Source organism: Chiloscyllium plagiosum, chromosome 4 (assembly GCF_004010195.1).
Source record: "Chiloscyllium plagiosum isolate BGI_BamShark_2017 chromosome 4, ASM401019v2, whole genome shotgun sequence".
NCBI lineage: Eukaryota > Metazoa > Chordata > Chondrichthyes > Orectolobiformes > Hemiscylliidae > Chiloscyllium > Chiloscyllium plagiosum.
The window spans coordinates 35,883,541-35,907,515 of NC_057713.1; the positions used below are offsets into that span (position 1 = coordinate 35,883,541).

At 40.2% G+C, this 23,975-nt stretch overlaps 1 protein-coding gene across 1 annotated transcript in view; it reads right to left on the reverse strand.

Moving 5' to 3' along the window:
* The window catches only part of tbrg4 (transforming growth factor beta regulator 4), a 43,402-nt gene that overhangs the window by 7,984 nt on the left and 11,443 nt on the right, over positions 1-23,975 (reverse strand). The window contains exons 3-8 of the mRNA XM_043687962.1: positions 20,417-20,740; positions 18,023-18,194; positions 13,174-13,331; positions 8,102-8,212; positions 6,659-6,803; positions 1,018-1,266 (exon numbers count right to left, since the gene is read on the reverse strand). Coding sequence (XP_043543897.1) covers positions 1,018-1,266; positions 6,659-6,803; positions 8,102-8,212; positions 13,174-13,331; positions 18,023-18,194; positions 20,417-20,740 — 1,159 coding nt within the window. The remainder of the gene's footprint in view (positions 1-1,017; positions 1,267-6,658; positions 6,804-8,101; positions 8,213-13,173; positions 13,332-18,022; positions 18,195-20,416; positions 20,741-23,975) is intronic.

The following is a 23,975-nucleotide window of genomic DNA, read 5'->3' on the forward strand; positions in this document are numbered from 1 at the left end:
GAATGGCCAGTTAATCTGTTTTTGATCAACTAGGCAAACTCCTCAATAAGTATGCAGGATCAATAAGAAACAAGTGCTGCTTTATTACCTTCAAAAGAACAGCAGCTCCAGCAATATAAATGACCCTCTTAGTGCTCTCAAATGTACAGTTTAATATTGACTCATTTAATGTGTTCTGTCTTAACAACACTGTAGTGTCAGTATAGTTTTGCACACATGACTTTTACCCCTAGGGCATCCTCACTCTCTCAGATCCCTCTTGTTGCTGACTCTGGCTCTCAGACATGCCTCCAGTTCTGGCTCTCTGCATAGACTTTGTCCAGCCCCCACCTCTTCCCTGCATGTCATTTCTCCTACGGGACTTATTTCCCGATTGTCTCAAACCCCTGGTGTTACTTCCCAGTCTCACTTCTCTGCAGACTCAGTCTCATCCAGTACTGGCCTGGACAAGCATGATCTAAAAGTAATGTATAACTAGTGCATTTATGTAATTATATACAGCATTTATTAAATATCTAGTGATATGTTTTATCTTGCAACCTTTTTCAGCTATGAATGTAATTGAACTTGTTCATTGATGTTTGAGTGAAATTTCCAAAAGAACCAAACTTTGACATTTAATATTGATTCCTATGAGAACGTTGGATTCATTTAAAATTGGGAGTTTGAGGAACACAACGACAATTTTAAGTAAAAACTTACTGTATGTTTAAAATTTTATCGTGTAGACATGCTAAGTTTGGAAGAGGAAAGTCAGCCCAGCACTGAATCCCTGTATGTTATCTAATGACTCCTGCTGAGCTATTGCATGTTGCAGCTGCTTCTTGATGGCAATATCAAGCTCATCTGCAGTGCTCAATTGGACCAAACAGCTTACCAACATTCAATGTCCAGACCCAAGTGCAGAATTGCCATTTGGGTCAGGTCAATGTTGTCAATAGAAATGAAGTACAAAAACATTCAAGAACAGGATACGGTAAAATTAGTGAAGAAAAATAACTAAATATACATACGTACCAATTACCCAACCATACGTAGTGTTGACACCACAGCGACACTTGGTCTGATCTCCAACAGCAGTTTGCAGCGTCTCACGCACACCACTGCTGAGTGGACTTAAGTTCTTCCTGGTTCCTGAGATCCACGAGTCCAAACAGTGAGTTGGTAAATAGGGACCATTATAGTCAGAGCACTCGAGTTGGGCTGTTGCATTGATATGGACCAACTTCAGCTTGTAGTTTTCACTTTTCTGTGTCTGGGTTCCTTCTAGCAATAGTGAAAACAGAGACAAAGAAATGCAGTAGTGGCAGTCCCACCAGGGAATTGTTCCCATCCTTATTTGCAATATGTAGCTGAAACACATCCACATGTCACAAGGTTATACACGAAACAAATCATTTTTAGAATGCAGTCACTCATACTTGACTTCCAAGACCAATTTAATTACGTGAAGCAAAAGCACTCTCATTATTTACATTTCAAGTAGGAAAATAAGTTGTACTTGTAGCAGCTGCTTCTTGACAGCAGGATCAGGCTTAATTGCAGTGACTAGTTAGGACTCTGCAGCTGGATGTAGATAGGTGAAGTGAGAGAGCAAAGATCTGGCAAATGCAGTGTAGAGTGGAAAATGTGAAATTGCTCATTTTGGCATGAAGAATATAAAGGTAGCATATTATCTGAATGTGAGAGGTCGCAGAGTTCTGGGATGAAGGTTTGGATAATCTAGTGAATGAATCACAGAGGGTTATTATGCAGGTAATAGAACATAGAATTATAATATGACAATAGTGAATTGAATACAAAAGTTGGAAGGTTTTGATTCAATTATACAGGACATTGGTGACATGACATAGAATCATAGAACAGGAGGTGGCCATTTGGCCCATCATGTCTTGACAGGCAGCATCATAGGTGGATAGGAGGAGGGGGAGGGAAGAGAGACAGAGAGAGAGAACTCCCTCAAGTATTTTTGTTTCATTAGATTCCAGCATCTGCAGTAATTTGCGCCTACACAGCTAGTCCTGTTCTTCAGCCCTATGTCAGTAATTCTCTAAATTCATCACTTTCAAATATAAATCGAGCTGTCTTTGAAATCTCACATAGAATCAGCCTCAACCACTCTCACACGTGGTGCATTCCGAATCCGAACAATTCTGAGTAAAGAAGTTTCTCCTGATCTCACTCCTAGCTCTCTTGCTGACAATCTTGTAATTGTAATTAGGGCCCCTAGTTACTGACAGATCAACTAGTGGAAACAGAATATCATTCATTACCCTGTCAAAGTTATTCATGATTTTGAACAACTCAGTAAGATCACCTCTTAATCTTCTCTGTTCCAATGAGTATAAGTCCAATTTCTCTAATCTAAAATGCCTCATTCTTACTAAATCTCCTTTGAACTCTCTCCAGGGCTTTAATGAAGATGCCCAGAACTGAACACAGTACTCCAAATGTGGTCTGACCAATGATTTGTAGAGTGTAGATTTGCTTGCTTTTATATTCTATGCCTCCATTTATAAACTCAAGGATCCTTTAGCCTTCTTAACAGCTATTTCAACTTGCCTGATCATTTTCAGAGAAACATACACGTGAATCCCAAGGTCCCTCTGCTCTTGCACTCTCCTTGAAGTTGTACCACTGAGCCTGTATTGTCTCTCCTTGTTTCTTCTACCAAAACGATTTACCTCATTTCTCTGCACTGAAATTCATCTGCCATATGTATGCCCATTTGATCAACTTATCCATGTCCCTTTGAAGTTGCTCAGTGTCATCCTCACAATTTAGTATTCTCCCTCACTTAGTATCATCTACAAATATATATATTTTTGCTCTCAACATCCATCTCCAAACCATTTACATAAATCAGAAAAACAAGGGTCATAACACCGATCCCGGAGGAGCACCACTTTTAATTCATCTTCGATCTAACAAATAGCCATCTATACTTATTTTCAGTTTACAATCTTGCCAAAGAACTTAATTAAATTTGTTTGACATGATCTGCCCTTAACAAGTCCAAACTGCCTGTTTAGTATCAACTTATTTTTAGGTGCAAATTTACCTTATTCCATATTATAGCCTCCATCTCTTTTCCCACTGTTGATGGCAAGGGGAGAGATCTGTAGTTTCCTGGGTTATTCTTTGCCCCCTTCTTTAACAATAGTTTCACATTTGCAATCCTCCACTCACTGGGACCAAGCAGTGTTCAGAGGGACCTGGAAACTTTCTGTCAATGACTCTGCAATTTGCTCCCTAACCTCTTTCAGCAATCTAAGATGGATCCCATTCAGGCCTGGTGACTCCTCTACCTGGAGCACAGCCAGCCTCTATAAGCACCTTTTCTTTCTTATCACTATACTGCTCAGTTGCTCAACAGCTACATTTTAAACTAGACCATCATCACCACCTTCTAATTTGGTAAAGACAGAAGCAAAATATTCATTTAGTCTTTTGCTTTAGTGAACAGCTTACCCTGCTTAGTTCTTGTAGGCCCAACTCAATCCTTCACTAATCTTTTACTGATAATATGTTTAAAGAACATTTTGCTATTTGTTTTAGCACAATTTTCCATGCTTCCTCTTAGCCTTCCCTATTCCAGCCTTAGCTTTTCTCCTGCATTTGATATGAGTATTGGTCTCTTTATTTAGAGAACAATGTACATGTGTTGAAATCAGTTCAGGTAGTTGACTAGACTAGTCATTAGAGTGAGTGGTTCATGAGGAAAGATTGGACAGGCTACCCTTGTATCAGCTGAAGCTTAAAGAGTAAGTGGTGAATTGATTGAAACGTACAAGATCCTGAAGGGAAATGGAGACTATGATTACTCATATGGGAAAACCTAGAACTAAGAGTCACTATTTAAAAATCAGGGGTCACTCATTGAAACCAGAATTGAGACAAAGCTTTTCTTCTCTCAGCAAGTCATGTGTATTTGAAATTCTCTGCCTCAGATGGTGATTTGTAGCAGAGTCTTTGAATATATCAAGATCAAGGACGATAGATTCTTCTTGGGTAGGAACTGAAAGGAGACTGGGGTAGGTGAGATTGTGGATTTGAGAAAACAATCAGTTCAGCTGTAATTTTACAGAATAATAGAGCAGATACATGGACCACCCTCACTGTCACTTGGTCAAAATCCTGGAAGTCTCTCCCTAAGGGCATTGTAGGTCAACCTACAGCACTTGGACTGCAGTGACTCAAGAAAGCAGCTCACCACCACCTCCTTGAGGACAACTAGGTACAGGCAATAAATGCTCAGAAACCAACAATGCCCACTTAAAAGATTTTTTTAAAACTTGAGGGGCTACAGGATCCATTCCTGATTCTTGTTTGAATGTATGATACCTGGAAGTATAGCCAACAAATTACTTTTGAAGTCACGGGTATTGTGTAGCTGCATAATACAGCAACAACCAGTTGTCCAATTGAATAACTTTGGTGATTTGTGTGTATGAGGCTGGAAGCATATGCTGGTCCAGACTAGGTTACTCCTGCAACTTCACACCCCTAAACAACATCAGTGAATCAGCTAATCTGACAGTTTCCATGGCCCACTAATTACAAGACTTAGTCAATTTCATAATTTCTTATGGTGGGATGTAAACTCCTACATTTTGGGTGACCAACCAACTCAATATCATAAAAGTTTTAAACATGACAGACATAAGGCCAGTACAATAATTGAGAATGAACAGAACACCGAAGGTTTAGTGCAGAGGTGCAAAAATGAAAAAGAGAAGCAAAGAGCAGCTATGAGCAAAGACTCATACCTAATGTAAAGGGAACCTTAAGGTCTTCTATAGGCAAATAAGCAATAAGAGAGCAGTTGGAGAATGAGTAGGGCCACTCGGAGACCAATCAGGTGATATCCAAATAGAAGCAGGGGTTATAGCTAGTTTGTTAAATGAATACTTTGCATCTGCCTTTTCAAAAGAGAAGGATGCTGCCCAGGCTATGGTGACAGGGGAGGAAACTCTGTCACTTGAGCAGTACAAAATTACTAAGGACAGATTGTTAGCACTTAATGCTGACATTGCACAGGGACTGGATGAGATGCATCCAAAGATTTTGAAGGAAATGAAGGTAGAAATTGCAGGGGCACTGGCACCTTTCAGTTTTCCCTGGGCTCAAGGTAGGTACCAGAGGACTGGAGAATTGCACCTTATTCCAGAAATGGTGTAAGGATGATCACAGCAATTACAGACCCCAGTTAGGTTAACTTGAGTGGTGGGGGAATGACTAGGAACAATTTTTGGATAGAATTAGTAATCACATAGAAAAATACAGTTGATTAGAAAGACTCAGCACAAACTTCTAAAAGGGAAATTGTGTTTGACTAACTTGTAGGAGGTTTTTTTGAAGAAATAACAAAGGGTCAATGAGGGCAATGTTATAGATGTGGTATACATGGGTTTCCAGAAGACATTTGGTACAGTGCCATGCAATAGACTTGAGAGGAAAGTTATAGGTCATGGTAGATAGTGAGGTAGCTACATGGTTACAAAATTGGTTGAGTGATGGAAAACATGATGATTGATGGATATTGTTGGGCTGCAGGAAGATTTGACGTGGAGTTCTCCAGAGTTTGGTATTGGGACAGTTACTTTTCCTGATATTTATTCACGATCTGGATCGCAATGCAGAGAAGTGCAAAGTGATGCACTTTGGTCAAAGAACGTTAAAAGAGAACAAAAGTAAAGTCAAAATAGACTTGCTGGATTATAGGGCTGCTTTCTCATTAGAGAGAGAAGAATACTGGTGGTTTAATCTGAAGGTCCCCACACCTCATGTAAGGGGAGAGGCAGAAAGGAGAATCACCATGGCAACCCCAGCTGGTGTGGGAATTGAACTCAAGCTGCTGAGATCATTCTACATTGCAAAACAGCCAGCCAACTGAGCTAACCAACCCCTATGAAAGACAATATAAAATAAGAGGTACTAACTCCAAAAGAGGTGTAGAAGCAGAAAGTCCTGGGTGTATATATGCTCAGATCATTGAAGGTGGCAGGACAGGTGAAGAGAGCAATTCATACAGCATAGTGTTCTCAGCTTTATTAACAGGTATATAGAGTACAAGAGCAGGGAGGTGATGTTGAACGTGTATAAGACCCTTATCAGACCTCAGCTGGAATATTGTGTAAAGTTGAGAGAAATATATTGTAGCAACGATGGGAATTTATTTGAGAGTGCACAAAAGAGATTTACAAGAAAGGAAACAGAAATGAGAATAAATTGAAGAACTTGGGATTGTTCTCAGAGAGAAGGCTGAGAGAAGATTTTCAAAGAGGGTTTTCAAAATCATGAGAGGGTGGGATAGATTTGATATTGAGAAGCTGTTCCTGCTCTTAGAAAAGAACGAGCAGGCAAAATTTTAAAATCATGTGCAAAAGTAGCAATGGTGATGTGAGAAAAACTTTTTTACACAGTGAATAGTTAGGGTATGAAATACACTGATTAAAAATGTAGTTCAGTTGAGGCATTCAACAGGCATTGGGCGATTACTTGATAGAAATGATTTTTCCTAGTGTGGGGAAAAGGCGTAATATTGGCACTTGGTAAGAGAATTGGTGCAAGCACAATGGGGCAAATGGCCCCAGGCCTCCTTTTGCACCATAACAATTGAGATTCTGTAACAAATTGAGTTAAAATAAAGGCATACCTGTGATTCTTTGGAAGAAATGGTGATCCAGTACTTCACTGAGGTATAAAGGGCTTACTTGCTGCAATATACAGAGAGACCAGACTAAGTCAACCAGCAGGAATGGCTCCATCTCCACGAGGGCACTGCTTAGTTTTTCATGAATCTGATGGGAAAAATGGTGGATGTCTTTATAAAAAGGATATGCTTGCTGACACACACACAATCCGACCAACTGACCTGCTTATAATGTAAAGCTAAGGGGTGCAAGGTTTTGCATTTCGAATGAATGACTTTCTTTCCCTTCACCTTTTACGCTATCCGCTTCCAGGTCTCCCTGCCCTTTAGATCTGTAACCAATGGTGGCCTTCACTGATGAGTCTTGACTGCATATACCATAATGACATTTGAACTTGAGGATAGTTACCAAATGGACCCCGTTCCTGATTACACACATACTCACATACACACACTCTAGCAGAAATTAGTCCATAGCAATTAAGACTGATTTTGTCACTCCATCACAAGAGAGAGAATGATTCGATAAGCTTAAATGTGAGGTCAGTTACCTCAGGCCAAAGAAAGATCAATTGGAGTATTTTCTACATGGTAAGAAATTTCAAAACTGTAGTGAAGAGGAGATTTGAGAGTCTAAGCACTTGAAGCTGGTGAATAAGTACAAAATGAAACCAAAAAAAAAAGCTAAAGATGGCTTGAATATAAAAGGAAGGAAGTTATCCTACAGTTATACAGAAATTTGGTTAATGATTACCTTGATACAGAATCAGGATTAATAACTGGCTCTGAGAGAGTGTAGCACAATGTCAGCAGAATAATACTAGGGATTAAAGGTTTACATTACGAGTGCATATTTTGGTTCATCTTCCCTTGAAGATGGACAGTTGAAGGAAGATCTCATTGAGATGTTTAAAATGATGAAGAGTTTAATAGAATAAACAGAAGTACCTTGTCTAGTGGGGGAATAAAGAACTAGATATAATAAAATTTCAGCTAACCCATTCAAGAGCAAAATCAACAAGCGGCTCTAAAGACAAAAGGTAACAGAAGTCCAGAATTCTCGACCTGAAAAGGGCACAAAACACTGAAGATCAAGATTAACTGTCTAATTGAAAGCCAAATTCTGGAAAAATACTGTACTGTTTCATATACTTCTGTATGAACTACCATAATCCTAATTAACATTTTTGAGAGTTAAGGCTATCAAAAAATATAGTGCTAAGGTAGATGCATAGAGTTCAGGTTTGGATCAGTTTTGATCCAAATGAATAGTGTAATGAGCTGAAAGCTGAACATACCTGTAATAACTAAGCATTCCCAGCTAACATCAGGTTAATTTTAAGTGAACTGGCCAAATCACTGATCTTACACCCCAATTATATTTCTCTATTTTAAACCCAAAGGTGAGAATGTTAACACAGTCTGTACCAACTACAATATTCCTACCTTAGCATAGAAGGCCTCTCCTATGGTTGGTTGATAATTGAGACGAGCAAAGGCCATGATAATGTTACAGAGCTGCATCTCAGTCATATTGTCACAATGTTCCACGACATACTGCATGAGATAAAGTTGATGTTAATACACTTTTGTTTGCATTCTTTAAAACAATCAGGATTTCTACTATAACCAGAAATCATTTTACATCTATAATACATAAAAGTTTATACATAACAAATACATCTCTAACAATTCTGACTTATCCCATAACTCACTCCCAATGTAAACGTTCCATTGAATGTTCTTTCTGGCTACGCAGCCTTCGGAGATCCATGTGCAGCAACAATTTCTGGAAGCTGGAGTCAATGATGGGATTGGCATACTGATGCCCATTGGTGTGCATATGCATAGCTTAAAGGGGGCATTGTTCTCAGGAACCCATTTTTTTATGGCGATGCATCAGAAACCCAAAATATTTATAGACATTTATTACTTTTAATTCAAAAATGCATTGGTTTAAAGGGAGGAATGTTACAGGAAAAACATTCCTGCAGATTTAAATTCAGCATCTGGCAACATCTTGAGCCCATGGAATGCCACACAGGTAAACTGTCAGGAAGCTTCAAACAGGGAGAGACTTATCAACAAGAGATAGCCATGTGGCTATCACCCTTGTCACCCTTCCGAGGCGAAAGTCACCTCTTGCAGACTTATCTTTTTTGCCTTTCAGAATTATACAAAAGCAAAGGCAATGTCAACTCTTCTGGACTGGACTAATGATTTGATTTTGATTTGATTTATTGTCACATGTACCTAGGTAGAGTGAAAAGTTTTGTTTTGCATGCACTACAGGCAGATCGTACATACAAACATTCATAGGGTGATAGAATAAAGCAAGCAGTACAAAGTTACGGCTGCAAAGAAGGTGCACATCAAAGCAAGGTCGACATTAGATTTGAAATGTGAGAGGTCCATTCAGAAGTCTAATAACAGGGGGAAAGAAGCTGTTCTTGAATCTATTGGTACGTGTGTTTAAGCTTTTGTATCTTCTGCCTAACAGAAGATGTTGGTAAAGATTATGACTAAGGTGGGAGTGGTCTTTGATGATGTTGGCGGTGTTTCCGTAGCAGCGAGAAGTATGGATGGGGTCAACAGATGGAAGGTTGGCTTACGTGATGGACTGGGCTATGTTCACATCTCTCTGTAGTTTCTTCCTGAGCACAGAATTTTTCGTACCAAACCATGATGCATCCAGATAGAAAGCTTTCTGTGGTGTATCTGTAAAAGTTGGTCCTTATGGACATGCTGAATTTCCTTAGCCTCCTGAGGAAGAGGTTGTGCCTTCTTGACCGTCGCACATACATGGTGGTCCAGGACAGATTGTTGGTTATCATCACTCCTAGAAGCTGGATGTTCTCAACTCTCTCCACCTCAGCTCCATTGACGTAGATAGGGGAGTGTCCTCCTCCTTGCTTCCTGAAATTGATGACCAACTCTTTACTTTTGCTGACGATAAGGGAGAGATTGTTATCTTTACACTATGCCACCAAGCACTTTATCCTTTTACTGTATTGTCTTCTTATTGTTTGATATCTGGCCTACAATGATGGGCTCATCAGAGAACTTATAGATGAAGTTTAGATGAAATTTAGCCACAATGTCATGGGTGTACAAGGGGCTGAATACACAGCCAATGGGGTTAGGGTGCCAATGTTGAAGACTGTCGTGGAGAAGGTGCTGTTGCCTATTCTCACTGATTACGGTCTGTGGGTCAAGAAGTCGAGGATCCACTTAGAGAGGGTGGAGCAGAGACTGAGCTCTTGGAGTTTGGAGATTACTTTGGTTGGGATTGAAGAACCCAAGGCATCGCTAGGCTCTTTTTTTGGTCTTTTGAGGTAAACACTGGTCTTACATCTTCGACTTTGTCTGGTTTAGGATTGATTCTTCAAACTGTATATAATGGGCCTAAATAATTGAGTTATATTCACCTGGTACATTTTGCTGTTGTAAGTAAGCCCTTGACAGTGAGCTACTGCTACCAGTGAGTGAAGGTTCTGATCAGACTCTTCTTCTGTTTTATCTATTACTGCAATATCATCAGCCATGCATACAGATCCAGGCACACATTTCTGTAATTCTGTTCATATGCTTCTGGAAATCAAGTCATAAAGTAGTCTCTGAAAACAACATTTTTGAAATTGTGTTCTGAACTTAGTGACTTCCTAAGATTTTCTGGCTAAGTGCGCTGAACAATATCTATGATTGGTACGCAACCTAGGGAAGAATTTATCTCCTGCAAACTTGGGATTCAATTCCTTTCATGTTGGAATCTTGCATGGTCATCTCCTTAGAGATGACACCCCAGATCCTGATGTACCGATTTTCCCTTTTTTTTTAGTACACATATAATTGACCTACAGGAGTAAGTGAGGTGACCCACGAAGCGTTCCATGTCATCCAGCTGATAATTAAATTGTTTTATATGTTGACACTGAACTTTCTGGGAGTCAGATTGACAGAATTGCATTTTCTCTGATGTGCAACATACTTTTATGGATCAAAATGCCCAGATACAAATTTTGTAAATGAAGGACTGACAAAACATGAATATTCTTGGTTATTTCTACCACCATGGTTACCTTGGTGATCTCAGGATAGTCACAATACTCAAATCTATATGTGCTGGTAGTCCTACCACTGCTGGTCAGCTCATACTTTACCAGCTACATTTGTGTGGTTGCTATAGTGGATTGCCATAGCTGCACTGCATTGTCAAGGTACTAAAGTAAGGAATTGGCGACCCATTAGATGTAGTTAATGGTTGTCACTTGTCTTGTTAAGTTTCAACAATCCTGATACATGTCCTTCAGAATTTGGACTGGCAGGATGCCTGCACTATCTTCCATGTTAATCTTGGGTTGGGTGTGTATTTACCAATTTTCTTTGAGCAAATGTTGCTGATTGTGGCAATCCAGTTGATTGACCTAATCTAGTTGTGTTAGATTTAGAATACTGAAAGTCTGCTTGCTCTCTGGTTGGACGTTGTTCCACTCTGAGCCTTGACTTAAGTTTGGGCTGTTGTGAACTTTGTATCAGGTCACATTTCTGTAGCCTTCCTTGCTGCTGTTGTCATACTGCTACACCTGCCTTCTCCTTCGTTGTTCCCCTTCGGAGCTTCTGGCTACATCTTTAGAGGCAGACTTATTGCACAGGCAGGCACAATGTCTTTTTGTACCAGACACCTTGTACAAATCTTGAAATGCAGCACTGCTTCACAGAGGTTTGACATACTGCACTTACCATGCAGCTAACATGCTGCGTGTCCTGGCTAATTTCAATACTGTTTGCTGCACTAAATGCTAGCAGGTGCAATTGTCTAGCTACAATGTCCTCATTTTTTCTGCTACCTACAATGTGAATCAATGCTGTAACTTTCAAGAAATGTCGTTTGGTGCATACTTGTTCAGGATGTAAGAGAGACCTTTTTTGTATTCATTCATGGAATATGGGAGTCATTTATTGCCCATCCCTAGTTGCTCAAGTAGGTGGTGGTGACTTGCCTTCTTGAACCATCACTACTGCAACTGCAACATTCTCACCACTAACCATGGGGAAGATAATCTGTGCCATGTCTTGAATCAGATGAACTAACCATCACTAAGTAAACTTCTGGTATTTGGTACCATCTCTTCCACTTTGGCTTCAATCAACCGCACTTTGAACTTGCTGGTAGGTTCAGCCATACATCCAGGGTTTGAATTCCTTTCAGCGAGCATTCAATGCTGTGTGATGGCTTACCAATGATTTCTGCTCATGTGTAGACTTACTACGGTCCCATGGGTTGGAATAGATAGATGTTAAGTTCGCACAGATTCGGTAAATCCAGAGTTACCAGTGCAAAGTTTTGGCTTATTACTGTTACCAAAGATTACAATATTGAGATCAAGAATCAACCATGACCAAAGTGAATTGCAAAGCATGCTCAATGGATCAAATGGCCTATTCGTGCTCCAATGAATTTCTTATTCTGCAACACCCTCAACACAAGGTGCAGTTCCCACTCATCCAGTTGTTTCAATACATTTACTCTACATCCTTCATTCCACCTTCTCTTGGCATAAGTTTCATCTCTGTCAATTCTTTCTAGGACCTTTATTTTCAACACAATACTCATCAGCTTTCAATTAATTACTTGCTGAAATAAGACCATAAGAACTAGAAGCATGAGAAGGCCGTCTGGCCCTTTATGCCTGCTCCGCCATTCAATAAGATCATGGCCGATCTTTTCATTGACTCAGCTCCACTTACCCGCACTCCCACTGTATCCCCTAATTCGTTTATTATTCAAAAAAAAAACTACCTTAGCTTTAAAAGCGTTTACTGAAATAGCGTCAATGACTTCACTGGGTAGGGAATTCCATAGATTAACAACCTCTGGGTGAAGAAGTTCCTTCTCAATTCAGTCCTAAATCTGCTCTCTCTAATCTTCAGGCTATGCTCTCTTGTCCAAGCTTCACCTGCCAATGGAAACATCCTCTCTACTTGTATCTTATTCATTCCCTTCATAATTTTATATGTTTTTATAAGGTCACCCCTCATTTTTCTGAATTCCAATGAATATAATCACAATCTACTCAGTCTCTCCTCGTAAGCCAACCCCCTCAACTCCAAAATCAACCTAGTGAACCTCCTCTGCACCCCCTCTAGTGTCAGTACATTCTTTCTCAAGTCAGGAAACCAAAATTGCACACAGTCCTCCAGGTGTGGCCTCATCAGCACCTTGTACAGCCACAACATTACCTCTCGGCTTTTAAACCCAACCCGTTTAGCAATGAAATCGTGCCATTCAATCTTTTGAACTTCAGATTCTCCCATTTTATGGGCAGGATTTGGAAATTTTCATTACTACAAAAGTTGTGGATAAGTAGAGACTATTGTTCCCTTCCTGCTTGAGAGTCTGTGCACCATAATACTCTAATCGGTCTTATCGGCTTGGCCAGTTAATATAACAGATAAACAGAGTTGAAACTTGCCTTTAAGGACAATTCCAATGTCTGTGTTAACCTTTGCTGCCTCACCTGTGCTAAAGCCTCAAACAGAGGCAGATTGAGCCACTTCAGGTAAGCAAATGACTTTGTGCATCGCATGACATCCATGGGGCTCAACTCTGGTACCCTGGGTAGAAGCTCGGCTGCTAACCGCTGAAAAACCTGTGTCTGCTGGAAATTCAGTTTCCCTGTCGGAACAACAAAAGGGAAATGAAAACTTTTCATAGATGTTGGGACTAATTTATTACAGGTATTTCTTTCAGAAAACAAATAAAACATTTTCATGAAATATTTCAATATGATCTTCTCCAGGCCTCAACTTCTGAGACCTCGTAGGGACAATTCCCAATCGCAGTGCGATACTACAGATGCCAATCAAACTAAGACACTTGATCAGTTAAGGTTTGAAGAGTTAGGTCAAACTATTTCCCCATTGCCATTAGCAGAAATAATGTTGCCGCTAGCTCACTATTCTACACAATCTTTACTGGGTTGCAACTGGAGTAGGACCAAGGAGGCAATAAAAAGCACGATGAGTGGACAACAAACGCATTCATATTTTAAGACAATAGTGGAAAGATGATCAGAGCTATGGACAGTTTGACATTAGCCAAGGTTATAAAAATATCTGCTGTGAATGAAATTAAGGGAACAGAAACAAAGTGAAATGCTCATCTGGACAGCTCCTTCTGTGTTGTGACAATTCTGTGATCTGAGCCAAACATTTAAACCATCTAAGAGAACTGACCGCATGGAAACAAAGTGATTGTTGCCCCGTGAAATCGAGTTAAGTTTGTTAAAAGAAAATCCAGGAAAAATTGTTCACACCTTTGTGAAAATAGACAATAGATGCAGGAGGAGGCCATTCTGCCCTTCGAGCCTGCACCACCATTCAATATGATCATGGCTGATCATCCTTAATCAGTATCCTGTTCCTGCCTTATCTCCATAACCCTCGATTCCACTATCCTTGAGAGCTCTATCCAATTCTTTCTTAAATGAATCCAGAGACTGGGCCTCCACTGCCCTCTGGGGCAGAGCATTCCACACAGCCACCACTCTCTGGGTGAAGAAATTTCTCCTCATTTCTGTTCTAAATGGTCTCCCCCGTATTTTTAAGCTGTGTCTCTGGTTCGGCACTCACCCATCAGCGGAAACATGTTTCCTGCTTCCAGAGTGTCCAATCCTTATATGTCTCAATCAGATCCCCTCTCAATCTTCTAAACTCAAGGGTACACAAGCTCAGTCGCTCCAGTCGTTCAGCGTAAGGTAGTCCCACCATTCCAGGAATTGACCTCGTGAACCTACGCTGCACTCCCTCAATAGCCAGAATGTCTTTCCACAAATGTCGAGACCAGAACTGCACACAATACTCCAGGTTTGGTCTCACCAGGGCCCTGTACAGCTGCAGAAGCACCTCTTTGCTTCTATACTCAATTCCTCTTGTTATGAAGGCCAGCATTTATTAGCCGCCTTCACTACCTGCTGTACCTGCATGCTTACCTTCATTGACTGGTGTACAAGAACACCCAGATCTCTTTGTACTGCCCCTTTACCTAAATTGATTCCATTTAGGTAGTAATCTGCCTTCCTGTTCTTGCCACCAAAGTGGATAACCATACATTTATCCACATTAAACTGCTCACTGAGAACATATCTTGTCTCTTCACCAACAACTTCGCCTTTTAGTCCTATTGTTTCCTCAGTGATCCTCTTGATCTTTGCATATTAAAGCAACTTTTCACTTCCAGTGATTTTATTTGCCAATGCTAATGTCACGCCCATACTTAACTTTCCTAATTTTTTTTTGTAATAACTTCGCACTTTCTAAATTTGTTCAAGGTCTAGGATGACCTGATCTCTGAAAAGTATTATATGAATGCAAGTTCTTCCATTCATTCTCAGTTTCATAATGAAATATCCAAATATCTACATTAATTTTCAGTTTGTAATCTTGTTTTAAGAGGAAAGATTGAAGAGGCTATTATTTTATCAACTGGCGCTTAGGAGAGCAAGAGGTGACTTGAATGAAACATAAAAGAGCCTAAGGGGTTTCAATAGAGTCAAATTGAAAAGGAAATTACTTCTGTAGGAGAACTGAGAACTAGAGGACACTTGAAAAATTAGGCGCTTAATTTAGACAGAAGAATTTTTATCTCAAACAGTCTTTAAAACAGTCTTCATCAAATAGCAATGCAAGCAAGAGTTTTCAAATTCTTCAACGCAGATGGAGATAAGCAAGGCGTTAAAAAGTTATTGGAGACAGGCAGGAATGTACAATAATTATATCAACCAAGATCTTTCTAAATTGTTGAACATTCTTGAGAGGCAAAGTGGCCTGTTCCTTTTTGTAAAAAAAAAGTTTATAGATATTGTTAATCAACCTGCTCAAAGATTTATGGTACACCTCTGGAGCAGATGTGATTTGAACCCTGTTCATATGTTTGTATGCTGACTCACTCCTTGATATCAATTATACAGTAAGCTGTATACAATCGGAAAGGAGCAATCACATCTGGAGCGAGACATGGCCATAGAGAGTATTGCTTGTGGAATTTGGAGGCAGTGTGGGAATAAGATGCAGAGGGGAATAGACGCTGTTTGCTTGCATTTTTGTGCTCAGCAAAAAAAGTGTGACATCACAGGAACACTGTGTGTTCATTGGTTGGCAATAGTGACTAATTTTACTGTCTATTTTAGTTACTTTCAGATTTAAGGTAAAAAGAGGGGAAATATTTACAGGTTACAGACTAAATTTTTAAAATTCAAATTAAGAACTATGTAAACAAAACAGGCCAAGCAATATTTTGTACCTATAATGATTTGTGAGCAGGTGAACCCCAATGTGGTTCATCGTGAGCACATCTGTAGCAAGTGCTGGTTGCTCGACAAACTCTGGCTCACATTTGATGAGTTGGAGTCTGAGCTTTGAACTCTATGACACATCAGGAGAAGGACGAGTTATCTAGACGCCCTGAGATTAACTACCTTAAATTGGTCAGTGCTCAGGGAGGAACTGAATAAGACACCAGTAGCAAATCAGATCTACAAGAGAGTGGAAGACACCAGTAGCATATCAGATCTACAAGAGAGTCAGGGGGCACAGCTGAGTGTAGTGGCACCACTAAGGAGAAAGTGCTGTACAAGTTGAAAGGTGGATAAAGCAACTGGACCAGATTGACTACACCCAGAGTTCAGAAGGTGGTAGCTGAGGAAATTATGGAGACATTGATGATTTTTCAGGAATCAATGGAGACAGGGACGATGACAGGAGACTGGAAAATGACTAATGTAATACCCCTTTTAAAAAGGGAGGATAGCAGAAGACTGGAAATTATAAGCCGGTTAGCTTGACCTTGGTCGTTGATAAAGAGTTTAGAGTCCATGTTTTAGGATGAGTTTGCAGAGAATTTGGAAGTACATGTAAAATATGGCAGAGTCAGCATGGCTTCATGCTTGACAAATCTGTTAGAATTCTTTGAATAACTAACAAATTAGATGAGCGCCAGTGGACAAGATCTCTTTGGATTTCCAGAAGGCCTTTGACAATATGCCACACAGGAGGTTGCTAAATAACAGCTTATGGAGTTAGGGGAAAGCTATTGGCATAGCTAGAGAATTGGCTGACAGGCAGAAGGCAGACAGCAGAGATAATGGGGCCTTTTTCAGGATGGCAGTGATTAGTAGAGTTCCGCAGGAGTCAGTGTTGGGACAACTATTCACGTTATATATTAATGTTCTGGACAAAGGAACTGAGGGCATTGTTGCAAAGTACACAGATGACATAAATATAGATGGAGGGTCGGTAGTGTTGAGGAAGTGGGGAAGCCACAGAAGGACTTGGACACGCTAGAAGAGTGGGCATAGACAGAATACAATGTGGGAAAGTGTGTGGTTATGTACTTTGGTAGGAAGAATAGACCTGTAGACTATTTTCTAAATGGGGAGAAGCTTCGGAAATCTGAAGCACAAAGGTACTTAGGAATCCAAGTTAAGAATTCTTTTAAGGTTAACAAGGTTCAGCTGGCAATCAGGAAGATAAATGCAATGTTACCATTCAACGCGCCGAGAAAACGAGCAGAAATGTACTGCTGAGACTGTCAAAGGCTCTCGTCAGATCACATCTGATATATTATAAGCAGTTTTGGGCCCCGTTCCTAAGAAAGGATTTGCTGGCCTTTGACAGGGTCCAGAGGAGGGTGATAAGAAAACTCCCAGGAATTAAGGGATTGGTATGTGAGGAGAGTTTGAGGATGCTGGGTCTGTACTTGATGGAATTTAGAAGGATTGGGGGATCTCATTGAAACTTGCAGAAAACTGACAGGCCTGGATAGAATGGATATGAAGATGATGTTTCCACTAGTCGGAGAGGCTAGAATCCAAGGGAACAGCCTCCAAGTGAAGGGCTGGCCCTTTAGAACAGAGATGAGGAGGAATTTCTTCAATCATGAATCTGTGGAACTCATTGCTACAGAGTGCTGGTGACGTGAAGTTATTGAGAGCCTTTTAAACAGAAATAAATAGGTTCTTGATTCATATGGGATCACGATTTATGGGAGAAGGCAGGATTGAGAAACATATCCATGATCAAATTGTGCAATAGACTTGACGGGCCAAATGGCCTAATTCTGCTCCTGTGTCTTCTATACAGTATTTAAAAGTGAGTGCTGGAAGTACACCAACAAACTTTTCAGAAAAGAAACGGCAGTTAAAGTCATTATTCAGTTTTAGGGGAAACACAGAACACACCATTTGCATCTGGATGGTAATGACCTACGGCAACTGTTCAGCATTTTGATTTTTTTTTCCTGGTCCTGGTTCATACAGTGTAAAATCTTATTGCTTTCTCATTAATCAGAGACATTTGACTTTCACAAACCATAAGCGAAGGCCATGTCGACCAGTACTCCAGTCTTTAGGTCACAGTTCTTCTGCATGAAATGATATGACAGGGCACGAAGTAAGGGAATAGTGCGCCGATTCTGCATCGCCAAAGCCAGTGCCACCTTTCTTGTGTCATCAGGAGTGAAAAACTCAGCCAATTCCAAGCCCTGCAATGTAAATTCAACAAATGAATAATCAGAATGCATACTGAAGACAGAAGTTAACTTGTATAAATTTATCTTCGAAAAAAACATCAGGATATCACAAACAGTTTTCCAGCTGAAGTGTTGTCACTGTTGTAATGTAGTAAATATGGCAACCAATTTGCATGTGGTAGTGTCCCAGAAACAGAAATGAGATCATATCCAGATCACCTGTTTGTGTTAAATGACAGATTACCCTCTCTCTTCTTTACTTGGCCCTATGGAAACTTTTAACTTCAACCAGAACAGATGAGACCCAGTATTAACACTTCATCTAAAGAAAATAGCTCCTTCAACAAAGCAGTGCTTCCTCAATGTCTCACCGAGGTATTAGATCTAGATCATATGCACACATTTCTGAAGTGAGACTTGCTACCATTAACCAAGATTGACAGCTGAGTCATGAACACTGATTTATACGGATGGTGGCATATGTAGGACCAGTGCATAATTCAAAAGTTAACTGGACAGTCTTCATGGGTATGGAACTTGCCTCTCAGTTTCTGCTCGGCGATTCTGCATTGTTTTGTATATCAAAGGCCACCTTGGAGGATGCTTACCTGAAGATCGGAGGCTGAATGTCCTTGACCGTTAAAGTGTTCCCCTGGGGAACACTTCAGCAGTTAAAGAACAATTGCTAAACAGGAATGTTCCTTCCCAGTCAGGGAACACTTCAGCAGTCAAGCAAACAGTGTCTGATCTTCAGATGTGTCCTCCAAGGCGACCTTCGACATACGCAACACAGCAGAATTGCTGTGCCGAAACTGATAGCCAAGTTCCATACCCATGAAAACAGCCTCAACTGTGATCTTGAGTTCATGTTGCACTACATGTGACCCCACCATACTGTTCTGTATTTATAAAATCATCTTTACTGTCCTCTTCTGATACCATCACCTTAATAACTTGCTATGATTTCTCTACCTTAATGAATTTACAGAGTTTTGGGATTACTTGTTATTTGGTTAGATCCTGGGCATGCAACTCTCATAACCATCATGTTATTCCAGTCATGTGGTTTGTCTCCAGCACCATCTTATTTTTAATTTTTTTGTCCTTATCTCTCTGCCTCAATTAATTGGATAATAGGGCATTTCTTCACATGCTATTCAGTTGTTAACACTCCACTTACACCAGTTGTATGATCTTTTGATCTCTCTGCCTATAAATTCTATGCCTATGTGCTTCTCTTTACTTCACCTGTGATAAGTAAACCTGCTAGACTATAACCTAGTGTTGAGAAACATCAGACCATAAAAGAAAAAAGCAGAGGTGCTCATGTGGTACAGTTCATAATCAATAGATGTCTCAAAGTGCTTTCAAACCAATGAACATTTATGGTATAGTAACTGCTGTAGGAAACAGCAGCAAGTTGCAAACAACAAATTCACATACAGAGCAGTAATAATATGGTTCAGTGATTTTGACTGAAGGATAAATAATGAACAGGAAAATCTATTTGTCTCTGAAGTAATGTCATAGGATCTTTCATATTCACCCGGATTGGGTCTCATCTGAAAGGCAACACCTCCAACATTTGACCAACCATTCAGTCCCCCACGACAGCATCAGTCTTGACTGTGTATTCAAATACAGGGAGTTTGACTTGAACCTAAAACTTTGAGATTCAGGCAACAGTAATACCATCTGAGCCATGACTGACACACAGAAAGAAGAGTGACTTAGATGGGTGTCATACAGATACATGCATAGATACTAGCTACCGTGGAGAACACCATAAAAAGTGTCCACTCTTGTGAGCGTAAACATTAAATAGCGCACCATGTCTTAAGAACTGCATTCTCTCCACTTCTCACGTTATACAGTCCAATACTCCAGTATGTAACAGTGTTTTACATAGCATTTACAGAACAGAGGTAGACCATTTGTTATAACTGGACAACACTGGCTTTTATGCCACACACAGCCTTCTCTCATACCATTTTATCTCACCATCGCAACATATTCTTCTTTTCCTTTCTCCCTCATGTATTTATCAAACTTCCCTCTAATGCTTCTTACACTTCAATATTCTGATATTCAATTTAACATTGTTTCTGTGTATAACATGTATCATACAAATACATCTATATTTCATATTTCAAGTCCAGGGTATAACATAGCTCATTATTACAGGGACAAAACATTTTTGATGAAAAATATTTCACTGTACAGGTAACTTATACCTTATCCTCCAGTCTGCCCATTAATGCACTTGATAGGGGTCCCAGCTTTGTCATCAATGTGGTTACAGTCTTTGCATCTGTGATCTCAGTCCAGCGTAGCTCCACGTTTTTTATTATGTCACTAAGCAGTACTTTCTGTCCGTCTGTCTGTGCATAGCTGGTGTAGTAGCCTGCCAACGAAGCAAGGTTTTTCAAGCTCAGACGCCTCAACCGCCAATGAATCTCATTTTCAACAGACCTTAGGACACGGTTACGAGCATCCAGTTTGATCGCAAAGAGGCTCCGCAGCAAGCTTACCAGATTCCCATTCCACACTGACGAAATCTGAAAATGATAAAACTAGAGGTCAAGTCGAGCTGAGTGCAAGAAACAAACAGCAGGAAGTCTTCCTTGGGAATATGTTGTCTTAATTCATTTCCCCACTGGGTGGCAATGTAAATTTACACTGAAATAATTCATGCATGCTGTACCTAATTTCAGGCCAAAGAGACATGTCTACAGACTTAGTGACCACAGCATGCAGCTGTTTCTTTTTAGCCTCAAGACCTTATGTGCACTTTATGACATCGCTGCACAATTTTATACATCTCTTAAAATTTAATGGCACAATACTATTGGTACAGTGAATAGTAAGCTTCTAGACATATATTTTGGAACCCTACAAATAAGGTTCAAACACAGCTGAATCACTGTACTACATATTTTTCTCACAGCAAAGACAAGCAGAAAGAAATCCTAAGAGTTTGAGGCTAATTTCCTAATTATTCCTCACTGACTTGTGGACAGTCTGGCCAAAATGTTTGCATGCAGTTGAATGCCTTTAATAATGGAAGATGCGCATGTGTTCTGAGACCATCAGTTAAAAAAACCACACCACACCAGGTTATAGTCCAACAAGTTTATTTGCAAGTAGAAGCTTTCAGAGCACTGCTCCTTTGTCAGATAGCTAGTGGGGCAGGACAATAAGACCCAGAATTTATAGTAAAAGATCCAAATGTCATACAACTGGTGCAATGTATTGAATGAACCTATAAGTCTTTAATCAGTTAGAATGGGGATGCAGGTTTCAATTGATTAATATGTAAATTCCAGAACTTCTTTTAAGTCACAATCCCGAGGTAACTTAAGGTTTTATCAGCATATACAAAACATGACATCTCAGCTTAGACAATGCACTAAAGGTGTGAGGTTAGAGTCTGCCTGTATCCCAACTTTGAGTCAGACTGGTTCTATTTTCAAAGTAGGAATTTATAAAATGTCACATGACTGCCTACAGATTCTGTGCTTTGTGAGCAAAATAGAATGTATCTGCAAATGCAAGTTAACCCCTAAACTTGTTTGCATGTGTGACAGAGCATGAGGGAGAGTGTGTGAATGTATGTGGGAGACAGGGTGTGCTTGGTGTGCATGTGACAGCGCGTGCATGCTTGATAATGCGTGCACAAGTGTGACAGAGTACATGCCTGTGAGAGGGTGTGTGTGCGCTTGAGTGAGTGAGTGAGAGAGAGAAAACGAGAGCGAGAACGCATGTATGAGAGGGGGTCTGTGAGTGTGTGTGTATGTGTGTGTGTATGTGTATATGGGTGTGACAGGGTTTAGTGTCGTGAGGTCACCTGTAATGTTCAATACATCACATCAGTTGTATGACATTTTATTTATTTATGATAAATTATGTGCCCTATGATCCAGCCCCACTAGCTATCTGACGAAGGAGCAGTGTTCCAAAAGCTTGCACTTTCAAATAAACCTGTTGGACTACAACTTGTTGTGATGCGATTTTTAACTTTGCTCACCCCATTCCAACACTGGCACCTCCACATCATGGAGACCATAAGCGGAAGAGAATTTGAGCAAAGAAGATGAGTTTATGGCAAAGTGAGTAAGCGAGTAAATATTTAGGACAGATCCAGTGCATTTAAAAAGTGTTTGCGGATATATATATTTGGAGAGAAACGCTCAAGGAGGTGACAGAGAAATGATTCTGACTTGCATACCATGTTTATAAAACAAAATCTCTCTTGGGTTGTGGATGTTGTGGTCAAGACCAGCATTTATTGCAGTTCCTTAAGTGCCCTACTACAATTGTTTGCTAGGCTTTTCAGAGGACAGTTCAGAATCAATAACTTTGTGGAGACTGGATTCACAAAAAGGACAAAATGGGTAATAAATGTAAGATTGCCATCTTTAAATGACACAATGAAATAGTTGGGTTTTTACAAAGGTCTGGCAGCTTCAAAGCCACTTTGCTATTATTGACCTTATTATTGCGACCATAAGACACAGGAGCAGAAATTAGGCCAAACAGCCAATCAGATCTGCTCCACCATTCAATCATAGCTGATAAATTTCTCAACTTTCTCCCTGTAACTTTTGATCGTCTTTACCATCAAAAACCTAGCTATCTCTGACTTAAATATACTCAATGACCTGGCCTCCACAGCCTTTTATGGCAGTGAATTCCATACATTCACCACTCTCTAGCTGAAGAAGTTTATCCTTATCTCCATTCTAAAAATTTCTTCCCTTTAATCTAAAGTTGTGCGCTTGGGTCCTAGTCTCTCCTACCAATGGAAACATCTTCCCAACATCCACTCTGTCCAGGCCATTCAGTATTCTCAAAGTTTCAATTAGATCCCTCTTCTTCATTGCAAACTCCATCAAATACAGACCCAAGGTCCTCAAACATTCCTCATTTATGTGGCTTTTCATTCCTGGACCATTCCTGTGAACCTCCTCTGAGCACACTCCAGGGCGAATTTATCCTTCCTGAGATATGGGGTCCAGAACTGCACACAATACTCCAAATGTGAACTGACCAAACCCTTATAGAGCCTCAGAGGTACGTCTCTGCTTTTATATTCAAGTCCTCTCGAAAAAAATGCCATCATTGCATTTGCTTTCCTAACTACTGACTCAACCTGCAAGTTTACCTTGAGGGGATCCTGGACTAGAACTCCCATGTCTCTTTGCACTTCAGATTTCTGAATTTTCTGCCCATTTAGAAAATAGTCCATGCCTCTATTCTTCTTACTAAAGTGCCTGACCTCTCACTTTCCCACATTGTACTCCATCTGCCATTTCTCTGCCCACTCTCCTAACCTGTCTAAATCCTTCTGCAGCCTCCCCGCTTCGCCAATGCTATCTGTCCCTCTATCTATCTTTGTATCGTCTGTAAACGTAGCCAGAATGCCTTCAGTTCCTTCATCTAAATTGTTAATGTATAAAGTGAAAAGTTGTGGTTCCAACACTGAATCTTGCAGAACACACTTGTCAAAGGCTGCCACCCTCAGAAGGCCCCTTTTATCTCCAGTCTCTGCTTTCTGCCAGACATTTATCAATGTTAGCACCTTGCCTCTGACACCATAGGCCCCAGTAACCTCCTGTGTGGCATCTTGTTATAGAGTCATAGAAATGTACAGCATGGAAACAGACCCTTCAGTCCAACCCGTCCATGCCGACCAGATATCCCAACCCAATCTAGTCCCACCTGCCAGCACCTGGCCTATATCCCTCCAAACCCTTCCTATTCATATACCTATCCAAATGCCTTTAAAATGTT